General features: G+C 50.7%; 1 protein-coding gene across 1 annotated transcript in view; it reads right to left on the bottom strand.

The window, feature by feature from the left end:
- The window catches only part of DIS3L2 (DIS3 like 3'-5' exoribonuclease 2), a 419,389-nt gene that overhangs the window by 112,531 nt on the left and 283,816 nt on the right, over window positions 1-23,042 (bottom strand). The window contains 2 exon segments of the mRNA XM_060242825.1: window positions 9,141-9,374; window positions 12,382-12,489. Coding sequence (XP_060098808.1) covers window positions 9,141-9,374; window positions 12,382-12,489 — 342 coding nt within the window.

Here is a 23,042-nt window from a genome sequence, read left to right on the forward strand (position 1 = left end):
TTGGAAGAATGCTACAGGCCTACGGAGCGTGGAGAGCTCAGCTGCTGCATTTTGTTGCTTTTAAAAGGAGCCCTCCTAAGAAAGGGGCGCTTCGGAATCTCCAAGAACACACCCTGTAAATTTCAGACGGAGAGCAAAAGTAGGGACCCAGAACAGATCCAGTGCTGAAAAGTTGCCCATCCAAATCTCTGAGTCGGTTGCAAACGAGTTTGGTGTAGTGGTTAAGTGTGCGGACTCTTACCTGGGAGAAGAAGAAAAAGAAAATTGCAGATTTATGCCCTGGCCTTCTCTCTGAATCAGAGACTCAGCGCGGCTTACAATCTCCTATATCTTCTCCCCCCACCCCAACAGACACCCTGTGAGGTGGGTGGGGCTGAGAGAGCTCTCCCATCAGCTGCCCTTTCAAGGACAACTCCAACAAGAGCTATGGCTGACCCAAGGCCATTCCAGCAGCTGCAAGTGGAGGAGTGGGGGAATCAAACTTGGTTCTCCCAGATAAAACCAAACTGGCTCTCAAGAAGAAGAACTGGTTTTTACATCCCACTTTTTAACTTTGCATCATGACTCCCTTTCTTTGCAACAACACCCCTTCCACTGAGAGGAAGTTTGGTATCGTGGTTAAGTGCATGGACTCTTATCTGGGAGAACCGGGTTTGATTCCCCGCTCCAACACTTACAGCTGCTGGAATGGCCTTGGGTCAGCCATAGCTCTGGCAGAGGCTGTCCTTCGAAGGGCAGCTGCTGTGAGAGCCCTCTCAGTCCCAAAACCTCACAGGGTGTCTGTTGTGGGGGAGGAAGATAAAGGAAATTGTGAGCCACTCTGAGACTCTGAGATTCAGGGTGGAGGGCAGAATATAAACCCAATGTCTTCTTCCTCCACTTGAACCTGCTGGAATGGCCTTGGGTCTAGCTCTGGCAGAGGTTGTCCTTGAAAGGGCAGCTGCTGGGAGAGCCCTCTCAGCCCCACCCACCTCACAGGGTGTCTGTTGTGGGGAAAGAAGGGAAAGGAGATTGTGAGCCGCTCTGAGTCTCTGATTCAGGGAGAAGGGCCGGGTATAAATCTGCCCCCACCTCACAGGGTGTCTGTTGTGGGGGGAGAAGACAGAGGAGATTGTGAGCCGCTCTGAATCTCTGATCCAGGGAGAAGGGCGGGGTATGAATCTGCCCCCCACCTCACAGGGTGTCTGTTGTGGGGGGAGAAGACAGAGGAGATTGTGAACCGCTCTGAATCTCTGATCCAGGGAGAAGGGCGGGGTATAAATCTGCCCCCCACCTCACAGGGTGTCTGTTGTGGGGGGAGAAGACAGAGGAGATTGTGAGCCGCTCTGAGTCTCTGATTCAGGGAGAAGGGCGGGGTATGAATCTGCCCCCACCTCACAGGGTGTCTGTTGTGGGGGGAGAAGATATAGGAGATTGTGAGTCTCTGATTCAGAGAGAAGGGCGGGGTATAAATCCACAATCGTCTTCTTCTCCTTCATCTGCTCAGAAGAGGAGGCCCACCTGTAAGGCCCCCTAAACATCCCCCCCCCCAAATATTAGGAGACTACCCCTTTGGGTAGCACATCCTCCCTCCCTCATCTCCAAGGCGAAAGCGGCGGCTCGGAAAACTCACAGGCATGCTTCCGGGGCCATCCTTCTTTCTCCCCTCTGTATGGGCTCTTTGTCTGCTTTATGGCTTTCCAGAGCGGGATCCCGACGGCCGAAGAAAGAGTTCGTCGTGCAATCAATCTCGGCAGCAAGTGCTTTTCAGGCACTTCAGACAAGTTGGCAGCAAGTGCTTTTCAGGCACTTCAGGGCCATAACCAAAGGAAGACAACGGGAGAGGCCCGGGGACTCTGCCACAGTGGACGCGGCAGCACTGGAAACCCCTGGGCTGCGGGGGGGGGGGGGAGGACAGGGGTAGAAGAAGACTCTCTGCCTGGGAAAAGCGCCAGGGCTGGGGAGGAAATCACTAGGCCGTCGCCCCTCTCTCCCACATGCCTTTTATCCCCTCTACCGTTTGGGGCTTCTCGACCCGCTCAGGGTGAAACGGGAAGTCAGGCCCATAAGCAGGGCTCTTTTTGGAGCAGGAACTCCTTTACTTATTAAGGCCACACTCCCCTGATGCGGCCAATCCTCCTGGAGCTTACGGTAGGCCCTGTACGAAGAGCCCTGTGAGCTCTCGGAGGATTGGCTATATCAGGGGGCGTGGCCTAATATGCAAAGAGCTCCCGCTACAAAAAAAAAGCCCTGCACATAAGTTGCAATGCTGGTCTTTTCTGGAGTTGAATCCAGAGGCAACTTTCCAGAAGAAGAAGACGACTGCAGATTTATACCCCACCCTTGTGGCTCACAATCTCCTATATCTTCTCCCCCCCGCCCCACAACAGACACCCTGTGAGGCGGGGGCAGATTTATACCCCACCCTTCTCCCTGAATCAGAGACTCAGAGTGGCTCACAATCTCCTATATCTTCTCCCCCCACAACAGAAACCCTCTGAGGTGGGTGGGGTTGAGAAGGCTCTAGAAGAAGAAGAATTGCAGATTTATACCCCGCCCTTCTCTCTGACTCAGAGTGGCTCACAATCTTCTAGATCTTCTCCCCCCACAACAGACACCCTCTGAGGTGGGCGGGGTTGAGAGGGCTCTCCCAGCAGCTGCCCTTTCAAGGACAACTTTAGCAACAGCTATGGCTAACCCAAGGCCATTCCTGCAGGCGCAAGTGGAGGAGTGGGGGATGAAACCCGGTTCTCCCACACCAAACTGGCTCTCTCTATTGGATTTACACCCTGCCATTCGCTCTGAATCTCAGAGCAGCTCGAAATCTCCATTATCTTCTCCCCCCGCAACAGACACCCTGTGAGGTGGGCGGGGCTGAGAGAAGTCTCCCAGAAGCTGCCCTTTCAAGGACAACCTCTGAGATGGCTATTCCTGACCCAAGGCCATTCCAGCAGCTGCAAGTGGAGGAGTGGGGAATCGAATCCGGTTCTCCCAGAGAAGAGTCCGCGCACTTCACCGCTACACCAAACTGGCTGGAGGAGGAGGAGATGGTTGGACGCTCCCTGACTTTGTGTTGCAACTCTGGTCTCCTGTCCAAATACAAACCAGGGCCCATTTTGATTCGCTTCTGAGTTTCTTATGAGGTCGGGCCAGCCTGGGCCGCCCAGGTCAAATAACTCTACAAGGAAAAAAACCAAAACCCTCTGAGGTCTACTGAGACGAACAAGAAGGAAAAGGAGCAAAGTGTTACAATCACAGGGGAACAAAGCAAGAACAATGTTTACGATCAAGAAAGCATGGCCAAGGACATCCTGGAAGGGTGTGAGTCTTTAAAAATTAGGGTAAAAATCTCTCTCTCTCTCTCTTTCTCTCCAGGGGTGGCAAACATCTGCCCCAGGGGCCAAATTAGGCTCCCCAGCAACTGGCTGTCATTTGCTTCCTCCTCCCTCTCTCTTGCTCTCTTCTGTGTAGCAGCTTGCTTTGCCAGTCTTGCTCAATCACACAGGAACTACAGAGCAAAACCTCTATTTTCTCCATTGGCTGAGGCCCCTCCCATGTGGAGGAAGGGGGGGGGGAGGAAGAGCTTGCTTTGCTAGGCTATCACAATCCCTCCCACCATGACTGGAAATGTTCCCAGAGATTGATGATGGCACTTGGCTCCGCTTGCCAGTCTGACAAACGGCCTCTGGGAAAACTTGAGCTGCCCGATCAGCATGGCCAAGAGAGCAGAGAGGTTCTTCATGTACCGACCGGGTCCTAAAAGGCATGGAATGGAAGGGGACTGAGCTGTCCCAAACTGGAAGGACTGTTTAGCAGAACACCTTCCGTGCAGCCTGAACTTGTGGTACACCCTCCCCCCCCCCCACACACACACCATGCCCCGGCCTTCTTATCTTGAGCATTTATAAAATTCTGATTTCAGTTATGTCTCAGCTATACAAACTCAATTATTTTGGCAGGATGTTTGTAAGTGGAATATTCAAGAGGAGGATTAGCACTCAATTTATAATTCACATGGGCTTAAGTCTAATGTGTTCGATGTTTGTTTTAATTCTTTTAAAGTGTTGCATCAACGGTATCTTACTCCTTGAGAGCCAGTTTGGTGTAGTGGTGAAGTGTGCGGACTCTTATCTGGGAGAACCGGGTTTGATTCCCCACTCCTCCACTTGCACCTGCTAGCATGGCCTTGGGTCAGCCATAGCTCTGGCAGAGGTTGTCCTTGAAAGGGCAGCTGCTGGGAGAGCCCTCTCCAGCCCCACCCACCTCACAGGGTGTCTGTTGTGGGGGAGGAAGGTAAAGGAGATTGTGAGCCGCTCTGAGACTCTTCGGAGTGGAGGGCGGGATATAAATCCAATATCTTCATCTACCTCACAGGGTGTCTGTTGTGGGGGGGGGGGAAGGGAGAGGAGATTGTGAGCCGCTCTGAGACTCTTCGGAGTGGAGGGCGGGATACAAATCCAATATCTTCATCTACCTCACAGGTTGTCTGTTGTGGGGGAGGAAGGGAAAGGAGATTGTGAGCTGCTCTGATCCTCTTCGGAGTGGAGGGCGGGATATAAATCCAATATCTTCATCTACCTCACAGGGTGTCTGTTGTGGGGGAGGAAGGGAAAGGAGGTTGTGAGCCGCTCTGAGACTCTTCGGAGTGGAGGGCGGGATATAAATGCAATATCTTCATCTACCTAACAGGGTATCTGTTGTGGGGGAGGGAGGGAAAGGAGGTTGTGAGCCACTCTGAGACTCTTCGGAATGGAGGGTGGGATATAAATCCAATATCTTCATCTACCTCACAGGGTGTGTGTTGTAGGGGAGCGAGATATAGGAGATTGTGAGCTGCTCTGAGACTGTTGAGTGGAGGGCGGAATATAAATCCAATGTCGTCTTCTTCCAATGTCTTCTTGCAGATTACACCATTTTTGGACTGCCGTGAGTGCAAAATGTTGGAAGGGATGTGGTCAGTTGGAGGACTATATGCACTGCTGGTTGTATTGTCCTCACATATATCCATTTTGGCAGTTGATTATACAGCATATTTATACGATAACGGGAGTCAAGGTTACTGTCAGGCCAAAAATCCTCTTGTTATCTATGCTACCAGTGGGCTTTGGAAACAAAAGCAGAAATATTTTGATTACAACTCGCTACTAGTCATTGCTAATTGTAATTGTAATTGCTTCTAAGGAAAAGGAAAAGAAAAGGTCCCCTGTGCAAGCACCAGTCGTTTTCGACTCTGGGGTGACGTTGCTTTCACAGCGTTTTTACAGCACACTTTTTACAGGGTGGTTTGCCATTGCCTTCCCCAGTCATCTACACTTCCCCCCCAGCAAGCTGGGGACTCATTTTACCGACCTCGGAAGGATGGAATGCTGATTCAACCTGAGCCGGTTACCTGAACCCAGCTTCCACTGGAATCGAACTCAGGTCGTGAGCAGAGGGCTCTGACTGCAGTACTGCAGCTTTACCACTCTGCGCCACGGGGCTCTTTTAATTGCTTCTAAATGGGGAGATAAAAGCTCACCTTCTTTAACATCCTGGCAACATAAGGTGTGGGAATGTTTTGTTCATTGCAAAATCACTAGTTGTCATCTCGTGCCTAACTTACAAAATTATCAAGAAAAATTTACAGCAGTGTGGTTTCCAGCAATATCATATTTGATGCAGCAAAACGTGGTTCCTAATAAGGCTTATTATTGGGACTTGCTATTTTTCTAAGGTATGTCATCCCATCTTTGTATCTTCTTCGTAGCAAATGTGTATTTGTTTTTGGTTTAATGCAGTGTCATGTTGGATTTGTGCATATTATAAAATAACAAAAATACCTACAGCAGTGGCTCATTTCATAGAATCATAGAGTTGGAAGGGACCTCCAGGGTCATCTAGTCCAACCCCCTGCACAATGCAGGAAACTCACAAACACTTCCCCCTACATTCACCGGATCTTCATTGCTGTCAGAGGGCCATCTAGCCTCTGTTGAAAAACCTCCAAGGAAGCAGAGCCCACCACCTCCTGAGGAAGCCTGTTCCACTGAGGAATCACTCTAACGGTCAGGAAGTTCTTTCTAATGCTGAGCTGGAAACTCTTTTGATTTCATTTCAACCCATTGGTTCTGGTCCTACCTTCCGGGGCCACAGAAAACAATTCCACTCCATCCTCTATAGGATAGCCCTTCAAGTACTTGAATATGGTGATCGTATCACCTCTCAGCCGCCTCCTTTCCAGGCTAATCATGCCCAGCTCCTTCAACCTTTCCTCATAGGACTTGGTCTCCAGACCCCTCACCATCTTCGTCACCCTCATCTGGACCCATTCCAACTAGTCTACATCCTTCTTAAAATGTGGTGCCCAAAACTGAACACAAGACTCCAGATGAGGCCTTACCAGAGCAGAGTAAAGCGATACCATCACTTCACGTGATCTGGACACTATACTTCTGTTGATACAGCCCAAAATTGCATTTGCCTTTTTAGCCGCCACATCACACCGTTGACTCATGTTCAGCGTATGATCCACTAAGACCCCCAGATCCTTTTCGCACATACTTCTGCTAAGGCAAGTCTCCCTCATCCTATAACCATTCACTGGATTTTTCATACCTAAATGCAGAACTTTACATTTATCCCTGTTAAACTGGATTTATTTGACCCCCTGCTGATAATTCCTTCCTTCCTTACATGCCCAGGAAAATGCTGGTTGCCCCTTCGGAGTCCAGAAGCAATTTCTCTCCAGGCCACTTTGGCCAGGGATCCTGGAAGGTTTTTTTTCTAGGCAAGGAGCAGGGGTTTGTTATATTGTATATAACAAACAATATAGATATTACGAGCACACAAGGTTGCAATACAAGTTCAGCTGGACGGACTACAGAAGATCGATCCTGCTAATCCGTTTCCAACTAATCCGTTTCCAACGTTAGGGGAGGGACGGTGGCTCAGTGGTAGAGCAAATGCTTGGGAAGCAGAAGGTCCCAGGTTCAATCCCTGGCATCTCCAAAAAGGGTCCAGGCAAATAGGTGTGAAAAACCTCAGCTTGAGACCCTGGAGAGCCGCTGCCAGTCTGAGAAGACAATACTGACTTTGATGGACCAAAGGTCTGATTCAGTATAAGGCAGCTTCATATGTTCATATAACTCTCTTCTTCAGTTCCAGAGCTGATTGATGTAACTAACAAATCTCTACAAGTTACCAAGGGTAACTTGCAAGCTGCTGCTGCTGCATTTAGAAATCTGAGAGAAGTTTCTGAAGAATGGAAATGCAATCGTGTGAATATGTCCTTGCCACTGAGTGTTATCAGTCAAGTTTGACCATTATAGGAAGATGTAAAAAAATTGTTAGCCTGCTTGTAGAGCCAGTTTGGTGCAGTAGTAAAGTGCGCGGACTCTTATCTGGGAGAACCGGGTTTGATTCCCCACTCCTGCACTTGCAGCTGCTGGGATGGCCTTGGGTCAGCCATAGCTCTGGCAGAGGTTGTCCTTGAAAGGGCAGCTGCTGGGAGAGCCCTCTCAGCCCCATCCACCTCACAGGGTGTCTGTTGTGGGGGGAGAAGATAGAAGAAGAAGACTGCAGATTTATACCCCGCCCTTCTCTCTGAATCAGAGACTCAGAGCGGCTTACAATCTCCTATATCTTCTCCCCCCACAACAGACACCCTGTGAGGTGGGTGGAGCTAAGAGGGCTCTCACAGCAGCTGCCCTTTCAAGGACAACCTCTGCCAGAGCTATGGCTAACTCAAGGCCATTCCAGCAGGTGCAGGTGGAGGAGTGGGGAATCAAACCCGGTTCTCCCAGATAAGAGTCCACGTACTTAACCACTACACCAAACTGGCTCTCTAGAGGAGATTGTAAGCCGCGCTGAGTCTCTGATTCAGGGAGAAGGGCGGGGTATAAATCTGCCCCCACCTCGCAGGGTGTCTGTTGTGAAGGGAGAAGATAGAGAAGATTGTGAGCCGCTCTGAGTCTCTGATTCAGGGAGAAGGGTGGGGTATAAATCTGCCCCCACCTCGCAGGGTGTCTGTTGTGGAGGGAGAAGATAGAGGAGATTGTAAGCCGCTCTGAGTCTCTGATTCAGGGAGAAGGGTGGGGTATAAATCTGCCCCCACCTCACAGGGTGTCTGTTGTGGGGGGAGAAGATATAGGAGATTGTAAGCCGCTCTGAGTCTCTGATTCAGGGAGAAGGGCGGGGTATAAATCTGCCCCCACCTCACAGGGTGTTTGTTGTGGGGGAGGAAGGTAAAGGAGATTGTGAGCCGCTCTGAGACTCTGAGTGGAGCGCGGAATATAAATTCAATGTCGTCTTCTTCTTATATTGTTTGTTGTCTATGATTACACATTCTTACAATTTATTACTCTCCAAAACTTGCAACATAGTATTGGGTGATTTTTTCCAACCTTACTCGTGGTGTAAATTTTTTTGTGATTTACTCTCCAAAATTTGCAACATAGTATTGGGTGATTTTTCAACCTTAGTCATGGTCTAATTTTTTGTGATTTACTCTCCAAAACTTGCAACATTGGGAGATTTTTTTCAACCTTATTAGTGGTGTAATTTTTTGTGATTTATTCTCCAAAATTTGCAACATAGTATTGGGTGATTTTTCAACCTTACTCGTGGTCTAAATTTTTGTGATTTATTCTCCAAAATTTGCAACATAGCATTGGGTGATTTTTCAACCTTACTCGTGGTCTAATTTTTTGTGATTTATTCTCCAAAATTTTCAACATAGTATTGGGTGATTTTTCAACCTTACTCGGGGTCTAATTTTTTGTGATTTACTCTCCAAAATTTGCAACATAGTATTGGGTGATTTTTCAACCTTACTCATGGTCTAATTTTTTGTGATTTACTCTCCAAAATTTGCAACATAGTATTGGGTGATTTTTCAACCTTACTCGTGGTCTAATTTTTTGTGATTTACTCTCCAAAATTTGCAACATAGTATTGGGTAATTTTTCAACTTTACTCGTGCTGTAATTTTTTGTGATTTACTCTCCAAAATTTGCAACATAGTATTGTGCGATTTTTCAACCTTATTCATGGTGTATTTTTTTGTGATTTATTCTCCACACCGAAGCCACTTTTGAGTACAACTATCTGAAAGGGGCTGAATAAATATGATCGTCACGGAGCTCCACAGAAGCCAGTCACCCCTGCCCAAAGAGTTGACCCACCTGATCCAAGCGGAGAGCGCCGTCGACAAAGCGCTGCTTGCGTAACTGCTTGGCGATCCGGTGGAGGTTCAGGACCGCCCGGTGGATTCCGTTGATTGAATGCTGGGGAGACACAGGAGGGAGCTCCTCTGCCGTAAACACTTTCTCGGGGTTCTCAATCATGCTCTGGGCATGGCCGTAGCTGAGCTTGGCACACGAACGAATCACCGACCGCCCAAACCATTCGTCGAGGATCTGTAACATCAGGGGCAAAGGTAAGAGATGGCCCGTGGCTCTTGAGGAAGATGAGAAAGCCAAGGGAAAGGACTGTGAGGGTATAATGCTTATACTCCCCCATACAAATGCCTCCCCACCCTTCTAATAGAATCTCAGAGTTGGAAGGGACCTCCAGGGTCATGTAGTCCTAGGCTTCCTAATCCCCAGGTCCCAGAGGGAGTTCTTCTGCTTTTCCAGGCTTCTTCCTGCCCCCAGTCAGCTGGCCGGTGGGGGGGGGGAAGCCCCGCCCCCAGAGGACCATGTGCCTTTCCACCTCCGGAGGCTTCAGTCTCCAATTGAAAGGCTTCCTCTTGGGATGGTGTGTCTGCGTTGCTGTGAAGAAGTTGGCAGCAACTCGTGAGTAGAGAGGCCAATCCCCTGCTTCAGACTCGCCAGAAACGGGGTGGTGGTGGTGGGGGAGGGAAACGTCTGCTGAGCACTTCATTATTCTCTATGTGGAGATCGATTCTCATAGGGTACTACGGGGAATTGATCTGAAGGTTTCGGGGGCTCTGGGGGAGATGTTTTTTGAGGTAGAGGCACCAAATTTTCAGTATAGTATCTAGTGCCTCTCCCCAAAGTACCCCCCAAGTTTCAAAATGATTGGACCAGGGGGACCAAATCTATGAGCCCCAAAAGAAGGTGCCCCTATCCTTCATTATTTCCTATAGAAGGAAGACATTTAAAAAGGCGTGCTATCCCTTTACATGTGATGGCCAGAACTCTCTTGGAGTTCAATTATGCTTGTCACACCCTTGTTCCTGGCTCCGCCCCCAATGTCTCCTGGCCCCACCCCCAAAGTCTCCTGGCTCCACCCCCAAAGTCCCCAGATATTTCTTGAATTGGACTTGGCAACCCTATCTAGTCTAGGGGTCTCCAACCCCCAGTCTGTGGACTAGTACCGGTTCGTGGCCTGTCAGCAACCGGGCCGTGAGTTGTATAATTATTTCATTATATATTAAAATGTAGTAATAATAAGAAGATGACACTGGCTTTATATCCTACCCTCCACTCCGAATTTCAGAGTCGCAAAGCAGCTCACAATCTCCTTTCCCTTCCGCCCCCACAGCAGACACCCTGTGAGGTGGGTGGGGCTCGGAGAGTTCTCCCAGAAGCTGCCCTTTTGAGGACAACCTCTGCCAGAGCTATGGCTGACCCAAGGCCATTCCAGAAGCTGCAAGTGGAGGAGTGGGGAATCAAACCTGGTTCTCCCAGATAAGAGTCCGCACACTTCACCACAACACCAAACACTTTAGAAATAAAGTGCACAGCTGTATCATCCCAAAACCATCGTCCTGCCCCCCGGTCCGTGGAAAAATTGTCTTCCACAAAACTGGTCTCTGGTGCCAAAAAGGTCGAGGACCACTGATCTAGTCCAACCCCCTGCACAATGCAGGAAACTCACAAATATCACCCCACCCCCACAAATTCACAGGATCCTCATTGCTGTCAGATGGCCATCCAGCCTCTGTTTAAAAACCTCCAAGGAAGGAGAGCCCACCACCTCCCGGGGAGGAAGCCTGTTCCACTGAGGAACCGCTCTAAACTCACAAACACCTCCCCCTAAATTCACAGGATCTTCATTGCTGTCAGATGGCCACCTAGCCTCTGTTGAAAAACCTCCAAGGAAGGAGAGCCCACCACCTCCCAGGAGGGAGCCTATTCCACTGAGGAACCGCTCTAAACTCACAAACCCCTCCCCCTAAATTCACAGGACCTTCATTGCTGTCAGATGGCCACCTAGCCTCTGTTGAAAAACCTCCAAGGAAGGAGAGCCCACCACCTCCCAAGGAGGAAGCCTGTTCCACTGAGGAACCACTCTAAACTCAGAAACACCTCCCCCTAAATTCACAAGCTCTTCATTGCTGTCAGATGGCCATCCAGCCTCTGTTGAAAAACCTCCAAGGAAGGAGAGCCCACCACCTCCCAAGGAGGAAGCCTGTTCCACTGAGGAACTGCTCTAAACTCACAAACACCTCTCCCTAAATTCACAAGCTCTTCATTGCTGTCAGATGGCCATCCAGCCTCTGTTGAAAAACCTCCAAGGAAGGAGAGCCCCCCACCTCCCAGGAGGGAGCCTGTTCCACTGAGGAACCACCCTAACAGTCAGGACGTTCTTCCTAATGTCAAGCCCGAAACTGCTGGTTCTGGTCCTGCCTTCTGGGGCCTCAAAAAACAATTCTGCACCATCCTCTAGATGACAGCCCTTCAAGTACCGGAAGATGGTGATCAAGTTAAGCTGAGAGACAGCGTGTAGCCCTGGGCCACCGGCCAACCTTCACAGCCTGGGCCACCTTTCTGCCCACTGGGCACAAAAGCGCAGCATCCGCACTGCAGCACCCCAATGTGACATCTTTCACGCTTGCGTGGCTTGAATCCAGTGGTACCTTTAAGAACAACCAAAGTTTATCCAAGGTATGAGCTTCCGTGAGCAGGAACGTTTCCTCAGATACACAGAAATGGAAGTTAACAATCTGTGTGTGTGTTTGTGTGTGTATGTATATGTCAATGTCCATTTCCATGTATCTGAGGAAGCGTGCCTGCACTTACCTTGAATAAACTTTTGTTCGTCTTAAAGGTGTCACTGGAGTCAAAACGTTCCCCAGAGAGCACTGCGTTCAGGGACACAGCATCTATTGCCTATCCCCGGACCAAGGGAGGCCAGGCTGTGTTCTACACGGGCCAGGGCCTTCTCAGTAGTGGCACCAGAAATGTGGAATGCCCTCCTGGAGGCCATAAGGGCCCCATGGGATCTCTCCCAAATCCGCAGGGCCTGCAAAACTGAACTATTTCGACAGGACTTTGGCACCTAAACCAGGAGAGGACTGCCACCCTACGCCACTGAGGAATTACGACCATTATGGGATCACCGTTCGAAAAGGAAGATCCTGCCTACACTGTACTTGAACAGCACCATAAAATGTTTTAACTGTATTTTATTGGCAGCGGCCAATAAACATGGCCCGAGGACGCCAGCTGGCCTTACCTTTCCTTCGGGAGTCAGTTTCCAGATGACGGAGAAAGTGAGCCGGTCAGCCATGGGGTTGAGGCTGCATAACTCTTCGCAGAGGAGTCTTGGAAGCATGGGGATCACCTGCGGGGAGAAAAAGGATCACAAGTTTAAAAAACAAAAGACAAATAAATAACAGCACCACGGTGTCTTGCAAACCAGCATACAAAATCACCATGAGAAACTGATCTATATGAACTGTTATTTTATCCAAAGTTCTCCTAACTTGAGCACTTCGCCAACAGTGGAAAAGTTTTACCTCTCAACCATTACTAAGTTATACACACATTAATTGCATTAGGAGAGCCAGTTTGGTGTAGTGGTTAAGTGTGCGGACTTTTATCTGGGAGAACCGGGTTTGATTCCCCACTCCTCCACTTGCACCTGCTGGAATGGCCTTGGGTCAGCCATAGCTCTGGCAGAGGTTGTCCTTGAAAGGGCAGCTGCTGGGAGAGCTCTCTCAGCCCCATCCACCTCACAGGGTGTCTGTTGTGGGGGAGGAAGGTAAAGGAGATTGTGAGCTGCTCTGAGACTCTTTGGAATGGAGGGCGGGATATAAATCCAATATCTTCATCTACCTCACAGGGTGTCTGGTGTGGGGGAGGAAGGGAAAGGAGATTGTGAGCCGCTCTGAGACTCTTCGGAGTGGAGGGCGGGATATAAATCCAATATCTTCATCTACTTCACAGGGTGTCTGTTGTGGGGGAAGAAGAGAAAGGAGATTGTGAGCCGCTCTGAGACTCTTCGGAGTGGAGGGCGGGATATAAATCCAATATCTTCATCTACCTCACAGGGTGTCTGTTGTGGGGGAGGAAGGGAAAGGAGATTGTGAGCCGCTCTGAGACTCTTCGGAGTGGAGGGCGGGATATAAATCCAATATCTTCATCTACCTCACAGGGTGTCTGTTGTGGGGGAGGAAGGTAAAGGAGATTGTGAGCCGCTCTGAGACTCTTCAGAGTGGAGGGCGGGATATAAATCCAATATCTTCTTCTTCTTAATTAGTAAAAGTACTGTGGTCTGAACTCTCTGCTCACGACCTGAGTTCAATTCCGGCGGAAGCTGGATTCAGGTAGCTAGCCCAAGGTTGACTCAGCCTTCCATCCTTCCAAGGTCGGTAAAATGAGTAGCCAGCTTGCTGGGGGGAAAGTGTAAAAGACTGGGGAAGGCAATGGCAAACCACCCCCTAAAGTGTCTGCCGTGAAAACATTGTGAAAGCAACGTCACCCCAGAGTTGGAAACAACTGGTGCTTGCACAGGGGACTTTTCCTTTCCGAATGCACTTTCAAAAATGTTTCATTCCATTAACTTGCAACTCCAAGACTTTCTGGTGCACTAAAACAACAATTCCAAGTTCATAAATACACTTGGAGTAAAAACTCTTTTCTGTTCTTTGTAGGATCATCCAGAGACCACCAGCAATCTGACATGCTGTCAGGAATACAAAGCATGATTTCTATGATCGTCCTCAGAGTCTCCACCATCAACAGCCACAGTCAATCTGGAACTATATCACAGTATATACAATAAAGACTGAAACCAACAAGAGCCTCTGGTGACAATGGCCAGTAACATGGCATAGAGGCTGAGGCCTTCATAAAAACATAAGAGCCCTGCTGGATCAGACCAGCGGTCCATCTAGTTCACCATCTCATCTCACAGAGTGGCCAGCCAGTTCCTCTGGAGGGCCAGCAACAGGGCAGAGAAGCTGAGGCCTTCATAAGAACATCAGAAGAGCCCTGTTGGATCAGACCAGTGGTCCACCTAGTCCAGCATCCTGTCTCACACAGTGGTCAACCAGTTCTTCAGGAAGGCCAACAACAGGGCAGAGAGGCCAAGGCCTTCAACTGAGAAGAACACCAAAAGAGCTCTGCTGGATCAGACCAGTGAGGGTCTATCTAGTCCAGCATTCTGTCTCACACAGTGGCCAACCAGTTCCCCTGGAGGGTTAACAACAGGGCAGAGAGGTCGAGGCCTTCATAAGAATATCAGAAGAGTCCTGCTGGATCAGACCAGGGGTCCTTCCAGTCCAGCATCCCATCTCACACAGTGGCCAGCCAGTTCCTCTGGAGGGCCAACAACAGGGTGGAGAGGCTGAGGCCTTCATAAGAACATCAGAAGAGCACTGTTTGATCAGGCCAGTGATCCATCTAGTCCAATATCCTGTCTCACACAGTGGCCAGCCAGTTCCTCTGGAGGCCCTCTTAAAAACAGTGGATCAGAACAGGGGTCCATCTTTTCTAGCATCCTCTCTCACACAGAGGCCAACCAGTTCCTCCAGAGGGCCAACAACAGGGCATGGGGGACGAGGCCTTCATAAGAATAGCCCTGCTGGATCAGACCAGTGAGAGTTCATATAGTCCAGCATCTTCTCTCACACAGGGGCCAACCAGGTCCTCTGGAACTCCAGCCAAAGCTGCAGCTTCCTCCAACCACTAGGATCCAGACATTTACTGCCTCTGAAAGGCTTATCCTTAGGCTTATCCTTTGGGTTGCCAAGTCCAGTTCAAGAAATATCTAGGGACTTTAGGGGTGGAGCCAGGAGCAAAGGTGTGACAAGCAAATGTGAACTCCAAAGGGAGTTCTGGCCATCACATTTAAAGGGACCACACATTTTTTAAATGCCTTCCTTCCACTGGAAATAATGAAGGATAGGGGCACCTCCTTTTGGGGCTCATAGAATTGGACCCCCTGGTCCAATCTTTTTGAAACTTTGAGGGTATTTTGGGGAGAGGCACCAGATGCTATAGTGCAAATTTGGTGCCTCTACCTCATAAAACAGCCCCCCTGCAGAGCCCCAGATACCGATGGATCAATTCTCCATTATTTCCTATGCGAATAAGTCTCCCTAGGGTTCCCAGCAGACATTTCCCTCCCCTCCCCCCGCTTTCTGATGACTCTGAAGCGGGGGGGGGCTCCAAATCGGGGGATCCCCTGCCCCCACCTGGGGACTGGCAACCCTACCTCTCCTCCATGAGTCTCTCCTCCACCCTCCCCCCCACCCCGTTTTTGGCAACTCTGAAGCAGGGGATTGGCCTCTCTACTAGGCTTCCCAATCCCCAGGTCCCAGAGGGGGATCCCCCGGTTTTACAGGCTTCCCCCCTCCCCCAGCCAGCTGGTCGGCGGGGGAAACCCCACCCCCACAGCCATCATGCACCACCATGAACAATTCCCATAGGGAATGATGGGGAATTGATCCGCGGGTATCAGGGGCTCTGGGGGGGGCTGTTTTTTGAGATAGAGGCACCAGATTTTCAGTATAGCATCCAGTACCTCTTCCCAAAATAACTCCTAAGTTTCAAAAAGATTGGACCAGGGGGTCCAATTCTATGAGCCCCAAAAGAAGGTGCCCCTATCCATTATTTCCTATGGAAGGAAGGCATTTAAAAAGATGTGCAGTCCCTTTAAATGTGAACCAGAACTCCCTTGAAGTTCAATGATGCTTGTCACACCCTTGCTATTGGCTCCGCTTCAATGTCTCCTGGCTCCACCCCCAAAGTCCCCAGATATTTCTTGAATTGGACTTGGCAACCCTACTCTCTACTCATGAGTTGCTGCCAACTTCTTCAAAGTAACACAGACACACCATCCCAAGAGGAAGCCTTTCCAATCGGAGACTGAAGCCTCCGGAGGGGGAAAGTCGTATGATCCTCTGGGGGCGGGGCTTCCCCCCGCCGGCCAGCTGACTGGGGGCGGGAAGCGGTCTGCGAAAGCAGAAGATCTCCCGCGGGGACCTGGGGATTGGCAAGCCTAGTGGTCAGTGGAGACCTTGGGGGGGGGGGCGGGGCATTCTATCAGGCTCAGCGAAGCAAAACAGTCCACCAAAAGAGGATTACTCCCTTCCTCAAAGGTCCTGAGGCCGGCACAAGTGGCCTTGTTCCGTTTCAGCCCTGTGAGGTACGACAAGGCCAATCAACCAGCCCCAGGCCTCATCAAAACCGAGCGGGGATTCGAACCCAGCTCGGACACATCTAACGCTCGTTTGCCGGCACGGCTCAATAAGCAACGCCAGGTGGATAAACGAACATTTACGATGTCTTCACGCCGTTTCCCAGATTGACTCGACCTTTCCCGAGGCGATAAAGGACCCGCAAGGCGGAACACCGACAGCTGTCGCCTCCAAACAAACGGTGGCGGAGAGCGGAAAAGGGAGGTGCTGAGCAAACAGAAGCAGGCAGACTAAATGAGTGCAAAGGCTGCTGCGTAATTATAACTCACCTCTGGACTATGCCGGTACTCTGCCCTCCCTCAGTAGAGCTCAGAGCAGGGATGCCCAAACTTTCTTCATGTGAGAACCACATAGAATAAGTGTCAGATGTTTGAGAGCCACAAGACACGAACATCAGATGTTTGAGAGCCACAAGACACGAACATCAGATGTTTGAGAGCTGGGAGGGAGGGAGGGAAGGAAGGAAAATAGATGAGGGGGAGGGAGGAGAGAGGGAGAGGTGAAAAGAAAGCCACTTTAATTTTAAATGTGTTCTGCAAGCCACTTTGGGGGCTTGGCTTACAAAAGTGATTTAAAGGGACAAATGCCTTCTCCAAGCTGGTTGACAGGGCAGCGGGAGTCACATAATATATGTGAAAGAGCCATACGTGGCTCCCAAGCCACAGTTTGGCCACGCCTGGCTCAGAGTGATATTTGAATCTCACAAACATCCCAGGAGAGAGTGGCTAGTCTAAGGTCACCACGCAAACGTTGCGGGCATGCAAGGGTTATGCTATCCACGAGGTCAGGGGTCATCAAGGCACCTGCCAACACCTTTCCTGACACTGACCAATTTTTTTTTTTAGAAAGTGGGCAGGGCCAGGTAAGGCTTTTCCCCAGCAAGGCTTCTGATTGGCCGCTGGAGATTTGATTGGCTGTGTAGGCTTTTAAAAACGTTACCTTGGCAGCAGCTGCCGCCACAGTCCAAGGAGCTTCACTGTGTAACGGAAGGTAAGCCTGAGGCGGCCATTTTGTGGCCAGCTCTGCCTCTCGTGGTGGCCATTTTGCGGCTGCGCCCACCACGCTGGGTCAGAATCCCAAAAGTGCCCACCAGCTAGAAAGGGTTAGGGACCCCTTCACGAGGTCATACTGCTCAGACAGAAGAAGAAGAACCATTGCAGATTTATACCCCGCCCTTCTCCCTGAATCAGAGACTCAGAGAAGCTTACAATCTCCTTTATCTTCTCCCCTGACAACAGACACCCTGTGAGGTGGGGGCAGATTTATACCCCACCCTTCTCCCTGAATCAGAGACTCAGAGTGGCTCAATCTCCTCTATCTTCTCCCCCCACAACAGACACCCTGTGAGGTAGATGAAGATATTGGATTTATATCCCGCCCTCCACTTCGAAGAGTCTCAGAACGGCTCACAATCTCCTTTATCTTCCTCCCCCACCACAGACACCCTGTGGGGTAGATGAAGATATTGGATTTATATCCCGCCCTCCACTCCGAAGAGTCTCAGAGCAGCTCACAATCTCCTTTACCTTCCTCCCCCACAACAGACACCCAGTGAGGTAGATGAAGATATTGGATTTATATCCCGCCCTCCACTCCGAAGAGTCTCAGAACGGCTCACAATCTCCTTTATCTTCCTCCCCCACAACAGACACCCTGTGAGGTAGATGAAGATATTGGATTTATATCCCGCCCTCCACTCCGAAGAGTCTCAGAGCAGCTCACAATCTCCTTTACCTTCCTCCCCCACAACAGACACCCTGTGAGGTAGATGAAGATATTGGATTTATATCCCGCCCTCCATTCCGGAGAGTCTCAGAGCGGCTCACCATCTCCTTTCCCTTCCTCCCCCACAACAGACACCCTGTGAGGTAGATGAAGATATTGGATTTATATCCCGCCCTCCGCTCCAAAGAGTCTCAGAGCAGCTCACAATCTCCTTTATCTTCCTCCCCCACAAGAGACACCCTGTGAGGTGGGTGGGGCTGAGAGGGCTCTCCCAGCAGCTGCCCTTTCAAGGACAACCTCTGCCAGAGCTATGGCTGACCCCAGGCCATGCCAGCAGCTGCAAGTGGAGAAGGGGGGAATCAAACCCGGTTCTCCCAGATAAGAGTCCGCACACTTCACCACGACACCAAACAGCAGGATCTTTGCCAGTTATTCTTGAAGGCAGCAACAGTGCAAGCACTTGGCTGTTAAGCCTGGAAATTACTGACCGCCCTTTGCTTCAGTTAAGCATCAACCCTAATATCCGTGCAGCATTTTTAGACATCAGTACAAATTGTGAAGCTAACTGCGGTGTCCTTAACAGGAAATATTAATAATGAATAATACTTCCTTAACAAAGGGAAGTTCCCCTTTCAAGAGCCTGGCTTCTGTAGTAGTAAAAGACCTTAGACCTGGGGCGGGGGGGGGGGGGTTTGCCAAACTGCAGCTCAGGAGCCACATGTGATTCTTTCACACATATTGTGCGGCTCTTGAAGCCCCCGCTGCCCCATAGGCTGGCTTGGAGAAGGCATTTGTCTCTTTAAATTGCTTCGCCAAGCCAAGCCAGCCAGCCAGCAGCTTGGAGAATGCATTTAAATTTAAATGTTTTCTTTCCACCTCTTCTCATCTTTCCTTCCTTCCTTCCTTCCTTCCTTCCTTCCTTCCTTCCTTCCTTCCTTCCTTCCTTCCTTCCTTCCTTCCTTCCTTCCTTCCTTCCTTCCATAAGTGGGGGTTGGACTAGATCAAAGCCTTTTTTGTAGCAGGCACTCCTCTGCATATTAGGCTACACCTCCCTGATGTAGCCAATCCTCCAAGAGCTTACAGGGATCTTCTGAGAGCCAGTTTGGTGTAGTGCTTAAGTGTGCAGAACCTTATCTGGGAGAACCGGGCTTGATTCCCCACTCCTCCACTTGCAGCTGCTGGAATGGCCTTGGGTCAGCCATAGCTCTGGGAGAGGTTGTCCTTGAAAGGGCAGCTGCTGTGAGAGCCCTCTCAACCTCACCCAACTCACAGGGTGACTGTTGTGGGGGCGGAAAGTAAAGGAGATTGTGAGCCGCTCTGAGACTCTTCAGAGTGGAGGGTGGGATATAAATCCAATATCTTCATCTACCTCACAGGGTGTCTGTTGTGGGGGAGGAAGGGAAAGGAGATTGTGAGCCGCTCTGAGACTCTTTGGAGTTGAGGGCCGGATATAAATCCTATATCTTCATCTACCTCACAGGGTGTCTGTTGTGGGGGAGGAAGGTAAAAGAGATTGTGAGCCGCTCTGAGACTCTTCAGAGTGGAGGGTGGGATATAAATCCAATATCTTCATCTACCTCACAGGGTGTCTGTTGTGGGGGAGGAAGGGAAAGGAGATTGTGAGCCGCTCTGAGACTCTTTGGAGTGGAGGGCGGGATATAAATCCAATATCTTCATCTACCTCACAGGGTGTCTGTTGTGGGGGAGGAAGGGAAAGGAGATTGTGAGCCGCTCTGAGACTCTTCGGAGTGGAGGGTGGCATATAAATCCAATATCTTCATCTACCTCACAGGGTGTCTGTTGTGGGGGAGGAAGGGAAAGGAGATTGTGAGCCGCTCTGAGACTCTTTGGAGTGGAGGGCGGGATATAAATCCAATATCTTCATCTACCTCACAGGGTGTCTGTTGTGGGGGAGGAAGGGAAAGGAGATTGTGAGCCGCTCTGAGACTCTTTGGAGTGGAGGGCAGGATATAAATCCGATATCATCATCTTCTTCTAACCACTAAAAATGTAAAGGTAGACCCCTGTGCAAGCATCAGTCGTTTCTGACTCTGGGATGATGTCACATAATGACGTTTTCATGGCAGACTTTTGACGGGGTGGTTTGCCATTGCCTTCCCCAGTCGTCTACACTTTCCCCCCAGCAAGCTGGGTACTTATTTTACCAACCTCGGAAGGATGGAAGGCTGAGTCAACCTGGAGCCGGCTACGTGAGCCCTGCTTCCGCCAGGATCGAACTCAGGTCGTGAGCAGAGAACTTGGACTGAACCACTACCCACCAGGAATATCTAAGTTCCGCTCACTGTACCCCATTCCCTCATCAGAAGAAGTGTGCATGCATGCAAAAGCTTTCATTCTGAATAAAACTTTGTTGGTCTTAAAGAAGACGAAGAAGATATTGGATTTATATTCCGCCCTATACTCTGAATCTCAAGAGTCTCAGAGTGGTCACAATCTCCTTTACCTCCCCCCCCCCCCAAAAAGACACCCTGTGAGGTGCATGGGGCTGAGAGAGCTCTTTCAGCAGCTGCCCTTTTAAGGACAACTCCTATGAGAGCCATGGCTGATCCAAGGCCATTCTAGCAGCTGCAAGTGGAGGAGTGGGGAATCAAACCTGGTTCTCCCAGACGAGAGTCTGCACACGTAACCACTACACCAAACTGGCTCTCAGAAGACAGACACCCTGTAAGGTGGGTGGGGCTGAGAGGGCTCTCACAGCAGTTGCCCTTTCAAGGACAACCTCTGCCAGAGCTATGGCTGACCCAAGGCCATTCCAGCAGCTGCAAGCGGAGGAGTGGGGAATCAAACCCGGTTCTCCCAGATAAGAGAGCTCTGGCTGACCCAAGGCCATTCCAGCAGCTGCAAGTGGAGGAGTGGGGAATCAAACCTGGTCCTCCCAGATAAGAGAGCTCTGGCTGACCCAAGGCCATTCCAGCAACTGCAAGTGGAGGAGTGGGGAATCAAACCTGGTTCTTCCAGATAAGAGAGCTATGGCTGACCCAAGGCCATTCCAGCAGCTGCAAGGGGAGGAGTGGGGAATCAAACCCGGTCCTCCCAGATAAGAGAGCTCTGGCTGACCCAAGGCCATTCCAGCAACTGCAAGTGGAGGAGTGGGGAATCAAACCCTGTTCTCCTAGATAAGAGAGCTCTGGCTGACCCAAAGCCATTCCAGCAGCTGCAAGTGGAGGAGTAGGGGAATCAAACCTGGTTCTCCCAGATAAGAGAGCTCTGGCTGACCCAAGGCCATTCCAGCAGGTGCAAGTGGAGGAGTGGGGAATCAAACCCTGTTCTCCTAGATAAGAGAGCTCTGGCTGACCCAAGGCCATTCCAGCAACTGCAAGTGGAGGAGTGGGGGAATCAAACCCGGTTCTCCCAGATAAGAGTCCGCACGCTTCACCACCACACCAAACTGGCTCTCGAAGGTGATACCGGACTCCTACTTAGCTCTTGGTTATGTGGATGCCGCTGCCGTCTCTAACAAACTGGTCCCCAAACAGCTTTTTTGATTTTTACAGGAACTGGAGTCCCTGTAACGTTCGAAGGGCAAACGTTTCCTTTCCTCGCACCTTCCCGGGTGAGCTCTTAAAACGTTTCGTCGCCTTCGCGGCTTGGCACCGGATTCTGGCTCATAAATCCCCTCTAATTGGCTGGCAGTGCTCAGGACAGAAGGGCTGGCTGCAGCTGCCCGGCGTGGAAGAAATCACTTTCCCTATGAATCAGCAGGGCCGGGGTGGGCTGGAAGGTCAGAAGGGCAACGGGGTACGATAAGGCCCGTCCTCTCGACACAAAGGCTGCCGGCTGTGTTATTCCAGCAGCCAGGGAGGCATGTTGACAATGGGAGACAGCCCATAATTCACCCATCTACTACGTGAGGCAGGCCATGCCTGACGGAAAGCCCAGCACTGGGAGGTTAGCTGCTTGAAAAGAGCGGGTGCTTTCAGGGGCGCCGATGATGGAAGTCGGTGTGATATGGCTACGTTGAATGACAAGGGGCAGGCTGGACGGGACAAGACGCAAATGGCGTGCCCGACGTTTAGCTGGGAAGCAGTTCTCACGGAGCTACTAGAGCGCGAGAGGGAATGGCGAGCCACCAGGGTGCGGGGTCAGCCTGCCACCCCACCCGGATTTGCTGTCCCTGCTGGAATTCAACGTCCGCCTGCCGCTGAGGCAGCTCAGGAGCGGCCAACACACATACACCTCTCTAAGTGACGGCTTGTTTGGAGAGCCGGTTTGGTGTAGTGGTTAAGTGTGCGGACTCTTATCTGGGAGAACCGGGTTTGATTCCCCACTCCTCCACTTGCAGCTGCTGGAATGGCCTTGGGTCAGCCATAGCTCTGGCAGAGGTGGTCCTTGAAAGGGCAGCTGCTGTGAGAGCCCTCTCCAGCCCCACCCACCTCACAGGGTGTCTGTTGTGGGGGAGGAAGGGAAAGGAGATTGTGAGCCGCTCTGAGACTCTTCGGAGTGGAGGGCGGGATATAAATCCAATATCTTCTTCTTCTTCTTCTTCTTGTCTACGAAGCTGGACCTGGCTGCGTGCAAAGCATCCTCAGCAACATCCGGGAGGCCTTCTCACGTCTGGGCACGTCAACGTGAGCATAAGAGCTCAAGCAGAGCCATGCTGAGTCAAGCCAAAGGCCCGTCGAGTCCTACGTTCTGTTCACGCGGTGGCTGACCAGATGCCTCCAGGGAGGTTTCAAGCTGCTGGGGAGGGGACTTCGTTCAGAAGCTGAGCGACTGCTTGGCATGCAGAAGGTCCCAGGTTTAATCTCCGGGGTCCCCACTGAAGGAGGAGGAGGAAAAGAGGACTGCAGATTTATACCCCGCCCCTCTCTCTGAATCAGAGACTCGGAGCGGCTTACAATCTCCTATATCTTCCACCCCCCCACAACAGACACCCTGTGAGGTGGGTGGGGCTGAGAGGGCTCTTCCAGAAGCTGCCCTTTCAAGGACAACCTCTGCCAGAGCT

This window comes from Heteronotia binoei, chromosome 6, assembly GCF_032191835.1.
Source record: "Heteronotia binoei isolate CCM8104 ecotype False Entrance Well chromosome 6, APGP_CSIRO_Hbin_v1, whole genome shotgun sequence".
Classification (NCBI taxonomy): Eukaryota; Metazoa; Chordata; class Lepidosauria; order Squamata; family Gekkonidae; genus Heteronotia; species Heteronotia binoei.